This window comes from Coloeus monedula, assembly GCF_965178545.1.
Source record: "Coloeus monedula genome assembly, chromosome: 10".
NCBI lineage: Eukaryota > Metazoa > Chordata > Aves > Passeriformes > Corvidae > Coloeus > Coloeus monedula.
This window is the reverse complement of record NC_138790.1, coordinates 10,223,408-10,232,156: the sequence shown is the minus strand read 5'-3', so window position 1 is coordinate 10,232,156 and position 8,749 is coordinate 10,223,408. Positions and strand designations below refer to the sequence as shown.

At 37.8% G+C, this 8,749-nt stretch overlaps 1 protein-coding gene across 1 annotated transcript in view; it reads right to left on the bottom strand.

Annotated features, from left to right (window-relative positions):
* Positions 1 to 4,576: 4,576 nt before the first annotated feature.
* COL4A3 (collagen type IV alpha 3 chain) overlaps positions 4,577 to 8,749 on the bottom strand; it is a gene marked incomplete at its 3' end in the record, with an annotated part of 53,597 nt that continues 49,424 nt past the window's right edge. Inside the window, exons 48-52 of the mRNA XM_082287937.1 lie at positions 8,351 to 8,563; positions 7,517 to 7,694; positions 6,345 to 6,459; positions 4,872 to 5,044; positions 4,577 to 4,661 (exon numbers count right to left, since the gene is read on the bottom strand). Of these exons, the coding sequence (XP_082144063.1) occupies positions 4,577 to 4,661; positions 4,872 to 5,044; positions 6,345 to 6,459; positions 7,517 to 7,694; positions 8,351 to 8,563 (764 nt within the window). The remainder of the gene's footprint in view (positions 4,662 to 4,871; positions 5,045 to 6,344; positions 6,460 to 7,516; positions 7,695 to 8,350; positions 8,564 to 8,749) is intronic.

Genomic DNA, 8,749 nt, shown 5'->3' with positions numbered 1-8,749 from the left:
TGTAACTCAACCTTCCAATTCCATACAGGAAAATACAATGAAAGATGCTAGTGTGTATATATATATATATACATATAGTGTATATATATATATACATATATATACATATATGTGTATATATATACACATATAGTGTGTATATATATACATATAGTGTGTATATATATATATATATATATATATATATCAGGTATTTTTTTTAAAGAGAAGAAAGTAGCCTCAGAGCTTTCCCTGTATTTGGATTTATGGTTACAGTGTTTTGGAGGTCAGAAGGTGTAGCAGTTCCAGAAGCACTGAAGCATATATTGATCCAAGGCTTGTAACTTGCTAATTCAGCTCTTCACAAATGTCAACAGTACTGTTTTAAAGAGGCTAGTGGTTAGAAATATGATCTCCTACTAAATAAAAGTTGTCTAACATTGAGAATGATACAGTAGTTGCCTTAAGATATATGATCTTACATCTGGCCTCCTTGAAACACAAGCTGTGCCCTGAGCACATCTTACCAGGCAATCCTCATCGTTCTGCATGTAGAGTCCTCAAATTTACCTCCTCTTTAACATTTTATAAACTATCAAGAGGATTTCATCTTTAAAATAAAAACAATCAAACAAGAAAATCCCAAAGCAATTACAGTCTAAAAACTGGTTCTTCAAGCATACTAGAAATACGGTCCATCTTCTGTAATTCCCCATATATAATTTTATGTTGAGATCAGCTATGCAGCTGTTTTCATTCCATTGAATAAATGACTGTTGTTAATAAATTCAGTGGTCACAGGCAGCTCACTTGAGTTGTTCTGAGTCACAGGAAATCCTCCAGAAGAACACCAGTGGGGAGTTCTAGTGAATTATCACATTATGAATTACCATTAGTGGGTCATGACTGCCCATGCCCCTTGTCTTCTGTCCCATCTCAAAAAGAATTGCATCAGGCTGTATCCCTTCCCCTCTGAGGATGTTCTTCCCATTTTTTGCTTTGTGTACAGGTCCTTGCACAAGTAACTTCCATTGACAGTTTGCAGATTTTTCTGCAGATATCCTTGATTTTCAGATCTGTGATTTAAAAGGCCATCCTTAACAATGTTGCATACAACACAGTTTTCGTGGTTTGTCTTCCTTATTTTCATGCTGAACCCTTGATAATAATTTTAGGTGTGCCTTTTTCTTTCTGCTGCTCACAGTCTGATTATACTAAGCACTCACTTTCCACATCCCACCTCACCATGGGATGGGGAGGAGAATCAAGAAAGTAAATAAAATAGAACTTGTGTTGAGGTCAGAATGGTTTGATAATTGAAACAAAGTATTATTATCTGTAATAAAAAGGAGAAGGAGAGGAGATAAAACCCAAGTAAGACAAGTGATGACAGCACAATTGCTCACCCCCTGCTGACCAATGCCAGGCTGGTCCCTGATCCACTATCAGCCTCCTCTTTCCAGGTAATTTCCCTAGTTCATATACTGGGCAGGATGTTCTGTGGTGTGGAATTGCCCTTTGGCCAGTTCAGGGCACGTGTCCCAGACATAATTCCTCCCAGCTTTCTGTGCATCTTCTCACTGGCAGACCATGAGACACTAAAAAGTCCTCGTCTTAGAGTAAACACTACTGAGCAACAACCTAAACATCAGCATGTTAGCAGTATAAACTATCAGTTAGCAATATAAATTCTCATACTGAATCCAGAACAGCCCTGAACCAGCTGGTAAGAAAAACCACCCCAGCTCATCACAGCATCCTGTGCAGGAATATATCTAGGAAGAAAGCTGGCATGCAGAGACCCAGCTTGGGTATTTACACTCAAGTACTAAACTTGGAGTGTAGTCCAGGTCAGAGCGAGTGTCTTTCTGAGGACAAACTCTACCCACTGTGTTTTAATCAGATAACTTTTTTTTTGGTATGCACGGGTAGTGAACAGGATCATTAGCACTGGAAAGGGGAAAAAAAAAAAGCCAGTACGGAAAAGGATCTTTTATTTAGTCAAAATATTTTTATTTGGCTATATTTAGCAGAATACAGCCCCCACTGTTTGCTCATTATTCCCAATTTCTCATGCGTCCATTCTTTCAGTACAATATATTAACAGCTTGCACCTCATCAGCACTTTCCAGTTAAGGCTCCCAAAGCATTCACAGACATCAGTTAACTAATCCTCACAACAGCTGTTAGCAGTAGGGAAGTAACATGATCTGCAGCTGCAGTGAGAAGTTAACATCAACTTTTTTCAAGCTTTTCTTTGATTCCCAGTGTCTAGCTTGTATTATGCCAGGCTTGACGAACATGTGTCCCTGCAGTTGTATTTCATGCTTTTGAAAGAAAGACTCAGTTTGAGCACTCAAAATCTAAAGCTATTTATCAACATCTTTCTTTCGTAACTTGTTGAAGGCCACACAAAAAGTGAGCATCGGAATCCAAAACTGGGGACAAGGCATAACTTCCAGTTATATGCTATACCATGAGACATAACTCTCTGTAACTTACCTTTGGACTTTAAAGCCACAATCCATTCCCTTCTCCTTACATATTATCCTCTACTGGACACATTTCCAGCAGACTTCAGCCTCAGGTACTCACATTTGCATTTTACTAGCAAGTTTTACATGAGACTCTCCACAGTCATCGATTCTGTATTGTATGCAATGCCTTTGGATTACTGCAATGAGCTTTAATGAAAAAAAAAACCACTAGCACCCCAACAACCTCCCAAGCAACAGGTGTGGTCTTCATCTTTGAGTATTTAAAGCAAACTTCAGAGTTTATGGAAAAATCTAGTATGTGATTGTTTTAAGGAAAACAACATCAACCCCAGGCTCGATTCAAACGAAACACTAAGTATTAACTTGACATTAATACCTTCTTATCAGTAGTGCATCTGCAAAGAGATTCTTCATAAAATCCTGTAAATTCACAATTATACCTTGCAAACAGAAGTACTATGACTGTTCAAGCAAACAATAATTTTAAAATAGCCATTCAGTTCATGTAAATGGTATCTTCACGTTAGCTTCATCGTAAGATACTGGCATGGAACACAGACAAAACCTTTTCTTAGTTAGGTTAACACTGAAAATTCAAACAGTCAGACAAACACAATGCAAGTATTTTAACAGAAACAATATAAAATTTCACTGGCTTAAAAAAACATCTAAATGAGAAATCCTGGCTATTTCACTGAATTGCTAGACCCTACATTTAAAATGGTGCATTTACAGAACTATTCAGATGAATTAGGCTTCTTTTGTAACACTAAATACTGGAATTCTGATAGATTGTGCAAGTATTAAAAAATATTAACATTTTAACTGTCAATATTACAATTTTAAATAGCCTTGCAAGTGCAATGTTATAAATATTAAAAAAAACCTCAGAGCTACAATTTTATATGATTTATATGAGCAAATGAAAGTGCTTTTCAAGTATTTATGTTCATTTACAGTTGGATTCTCTTGTATAAGTCAGTGCTTAGATGGTACAATTTAAATATCAGTCTTTTAAAAAATTCTGGATGCATACATTTATCTGGATGGAATAAATGGTTTCATTTGCAGATATGCATGCTAAATATTTAAATACAGAATAAAATTTGTGATAAATATTTAAATATGAAATATTGTAAAATGGAAATATAGATTTTGTTAGGAATCACATCCTGATGGGTGTGATAACCTGATAATGCCATGGGAGCCCTTCAGCCATACAGTAATTGTTAATTCTAACAAAATCCCAAATTATATGGTAAATAGTTTTCCTTCAGGAGAGACAAAAGCATGTGATCATAATAGAGGCCCAATACTGTCAACTTTGAAGAACTCAAAGATAGCATGATCTGTGTCAAAAGCAATGGAATCTATCGAAAACTTTCCGACACTTTCAATTAGTCAGCCCTTAGCCACAGTCACTCTGCAGCACACAGCTAGTGCCTGTCGCCAGTCCTGCCTGCCCAGTGCTTGGTGTCATTCCCTCTCTGGCCAGTCAAGCACCATTAGCACCGCAGTGATATAAGAAACATTGTATTCTTGTTTGCCAGCCAGAGGAACGGTGAGGTACATGGGGAGATACTTGTTTATTAGACAAGAAAACCAAACCAAAACAACTCTCAGTGAATCACTATATAGTTAAAAGTGCACTGAAAATATTGGCTATTGAACCCTATCTGTCATAAATATCAGATTGTCATCTTAAATGATACCCACTTGGAACACTGAACATATGTAAGCTGATACAGGAGCGTTTAGTTTGTCCTGCCGTTTGAAAAGCACATGACACAAGGCAGCATTAACATCTTTCACTAGAGATCTGGTGATGCTGTAGTTTTATGGTGAAGATGCAGCTCAGAAATGACAAGGTTCAGCAGAAGCTCCTGCAGATGCCATTACAAGCTTTCTCCAACAAAGTGCTTTGTCATTTGCGAAAGACAAAAGTCAAACTGTTGCCCTACCTCACCACAGTGCTGCATTGGCAATTTATAATTGTCTTTCCAGACGCAGCTGGACTTTAATAAATTATAGCTCTTTAGAGTTAGACAATTCTTTGTAATGAAAGCAGAGTTTCATGTTCTGTGAAGAGTGGCCACTGTTTAGATTGGTCTCTTCATGCAGACCTGACAACGACTGATGATATTTTCTAGTTGTCCTGCTTTCAAAGTCTGTGACACAGGTCTCCTAAAAGAAAAAACCCAAACATTCAATTTTTTTCTTTAAAAACCAGGGAGAGACAATGAGACTTTGGATATGGAATTACTGACAACAACCTTGAAATCCTTGGCTCATTGAAAACATCTGTGTGCTACAGAATAATCCTGAACCTAACAAAGAGGGGTGTCTAACCTCAGGGGAATTACAAAGGAATCCCCCACAGGTTTTGCAGTTTACCTGAACATTCTTCTTGGATTTAATGATGCCAACCAGAAGCTGTAGGAATTTGTGTAGTAGTTGCATGTCCCCCTGCCATGGCACTCTATGAATGGGACGGCCCGAAATTCTTCCAGACAAGATCCAGGAGATGCCAATGCTTGGCCAGAAGCTTCTGAGCCAGCACTTGTGTACTGTAACCACCAAAACAATTTTTATGAGAACTTGTCTGTCAGCTTTTAGCAAACTGCAGACAAAAAACCCATCTCTTTCTAAAACATACCATATGTTCTGTGGTATATCTTGCACAAAACAAAATGAATGCAGATTCATTTGATAAAATTTATAATGAAGCACAGAAGCCTTCTGAAAATTCAAGCTGTTATGGCATTTCTTAAGTCCCTGCAAAGGCCTTTTTCAGGTTCATGAAATGCATGAAACTAACTAGTACAAAGACTAGAAAGCTAGCTTCTGTCCAGCCAAGGACAACAGTAACTACATTCCAAATAAACCAAATTGGTGGGTGTGTGTTTTTATATTTTTTGTTGCATTGATTGCTTCTCCAAACACAAAAAGCAGAAAAGTAATTTTCCTTCTCTGACGTTGGTAAATGCTTGTAGAAGTAGCTCTTAAATAATTCACAACAGTATAAAATTGGCTAGAAAATACTATCTAACTTTGCTGATGTTGGAAACATGCAAGTTGTTTCAACCAAGTGCTAAATAAATTCTTTCATTCTTTTCCAAGTTTATTACTGTAACTTGGTGCCAAATTGCAGGAGAAACAAGAATTTCACACTAGACCTAAAAGGACTTTACATTATGCAAAAAAAGAGGGATTTAAAATTCTTTTACCTTCAGTCGCTGGCATCCCTATGACATCCCACAAACACGGGTAACAAAGATTAAATGCTACATCCCCTCTATTATAAATACACTGTTATTCCCATAAGCAGTTCTCAATTTGCAGTTACATTATGAATTTTATTCACTCATATCTAATTATGGCATCAAAATTGCTGAGGCAGTCTTTTGTAGACAGTGTTCTGCATTTATTTTGATTTTAACTCCCTGTGCAGTTCCACCCCAAGATCTGATTTTTAAAAGAACTTGCTGGCACGGAAGTTGGTCACTTATTTCTACGTTTTTGTGTTCAGGACCAGTTTAACCACTCCACTCCCCAGATCTGTTTCCTAGATCTTAGCATAACATGTGAAAGTGAATGCATGCAGTTATTTTTGTCAGACTAAAATCCTTTAGTACTTCTCTCATCTTTTCTGCTTTTCCTTCTGCTGCCTATTCTTGTGAACAGATCAAAATAGTTGTTTCTATGCTTTTGGAATTGAATAAGAAATAATAGAATTATTTTCTACTTCTTGGCAGAGGCAAAAAAAAAATTAACACTTCTTAAGAAACAAATGAGCTATGAACAGCTGAAAACACCAGTGAAAATGAGAGGACATAAAATTAATAATTCAAGTTGTTATATTCTTACCATAACAAAAGAAAAACCCTTCCAGAGAGACATCCAGCCATCTGGACATGCAGGAACTACAGTTGTTTGGCTGTGAACTGCTATTACCATTGCAGCTCCTTCACAGACGACACACCTGTGAAGGAAAGCACATACACTCAGTGCAGACATGAGGGAAAACATGAAAGCAGAACAAGCTTCTACCTTCTAGGATGGTAGCTACCTCATGGCAGGGCTTGCTATAAATGCTACTACTCACACAGGTTTCTGTGTTTAATGAGGAGATAAGTAAATTGAAGGTAACCCACATACCTTATTTTGCAATTCCTTTGCAATCTCTACTAGCAACACCAGACAAAAACTGTTTTAAGATGGGAAGTAATTCCAGAACATCTGAGGTTCTGAATTCTGCCTTTAATGAAGTAACAAGCAAAATTTTACCTTTTTCACGTGCTCACTACTTTATGTTGTTCTGGTTTAGATCAAAGTTCTGTACTTCTCTACCTTCATTTGCTAAGATTAGAAAAAGTAATCTTTATTTCCTAAAAGAGGAAACTGAAGCTGAGCTACTGGATTGCAACAACTGGGTAGGGCAGGACAGAAGATAAGAGTACAAAGCCTGCCTTCCCATCTTGGATTTTGCTGCTCTAGGTCTTTCATGCTTTTAGAATTTTTCTCTTAAGTTGATCTTCATACTTCTCAGCTGTTCTAAGCAACTAGAAAGGGCCACACTTGCACAAGGGTGTTTAATAGCTGAGAACCTTCAGCCCAGATTACAATGTTCTTTACCAACTACAGTAAACGTATCATCCGGAATTGAAACCAGAACTTGATTTGTGCTGTATTCTAAATAACAAAGCTGTCTTTATTTAATTTTAGTCTGTCTCTGATATACACAGTGATAGGGTCTTTTAAAAAAAAAATCCCTGCCATCAGCAGGACTGTTTGCCATTTTCTTATGTTGGCTCTGCAGCAATAGGTCCTGTGGTGGGACCCTACCTTTATTCTAACTTTTCTTGAGAGTATCACTGAATATTTGACATACTTAGGTGAGTAATCAAAAACCAGGCTGTTGAAGTCAGTGCTTGTACTGGCTGAGATGGGCAGGTCTTTGCCTCAGATTTGCCACTCAAAACAATTTATGATGCCTCTGTGGTTCCAGGGCAGAAGAGCTAAAATTCCAGTCTTCTTACCTGCTTATGTGGGGCTCTAGTGCCCTGCCAGAAATGGGTGCCATGTCTGGTGGCATTACCACTGCAGTGGACAGCCAGTATGAGTAGTCATTGCGAGAAGCAAAGCTACAAACATCATTGGTGCTACAGAACAAGAATGGCATGGTGCTGAATCTCTGCAAGCAGCTACCAGCTGTTCCTAGAGGACAAAAGAGGAGGGGTTTGTGACAGATAGATTATATTTAGTGCAGTGACCAGAAGAGACACACGATGGCACCCAACCTACTACAGTAAGAATTAAAACAGTTGGTAACTGTAAGAAGTGTCTGTACAGTAAAATTATCTGAAAGCAAAATGCTTCTGGTTTATACAAAAATATCTATATAATAAACAAGGGGTAAGAACAAAGTCTGTTAAAATAATACAATCTTCTTGAATGGTATCAGTCCTTGACACAGTGTCAGGGATTCAGCTGCTTAAACAAAAGCTTCCGGCGACATTGTTCACACCCTAAGGCATCCCATCTAGGCTCCAAAACCCACAAGATTCTCCTTAACATCCTGTGGTACTACTGTCAGCCCTGTGCAAATGTTGTGAAGGTTTATACTAGACATCTATCCATAAGTAACTGAATTCCTCCTCAAAAACTCTAAGGATATCACCAAGGGAGTATAGGAGTGCAAGAAAGAAAGGTGCCTTTTAAATCACGGCTCCTGATTTGACTCCAGGCCACTCTGGAGATGGATGGTTGAAACCCATGTTTATCTCAGACACTTACTGTAAATTTGGTTTCATGACAACTTAGCATTACTGGACTCTAGGAAAACAATCTGAAATTTTTTACCAATACAGTACCAAGATCTTGTCCATGTGCTCGTTCATTTCCTTGTACGAAAAGCAGAGAGTAGCCAACATAGATCTGGGATGTCCCATGTGGGCACGAAGGAATCTTTGTTGTCTGACTATGCCGGGTAAAGATAAACCCTCTTCTTGCTGGGCCAGCAGCGATAGTACCTGGTGATCCAGGTAACCCCTGCAAACCTGGAAAGCCAATCAGTCCAGGTTGTCCTGGGGAGGTGAAATAAATATGTGTGCAAATATTATAATTTTGTTTGAATTTTCATTTCTTTTAAATAAGTGAAACTGCTAGAAAACTAACAAAAAAATTACCACTAAGAAGATACAACTTAAAAATTGGTATTATTTGTTGCAGATATAGGAACTCCTTCAGACCTAGCTCAGGTAATTTTACAC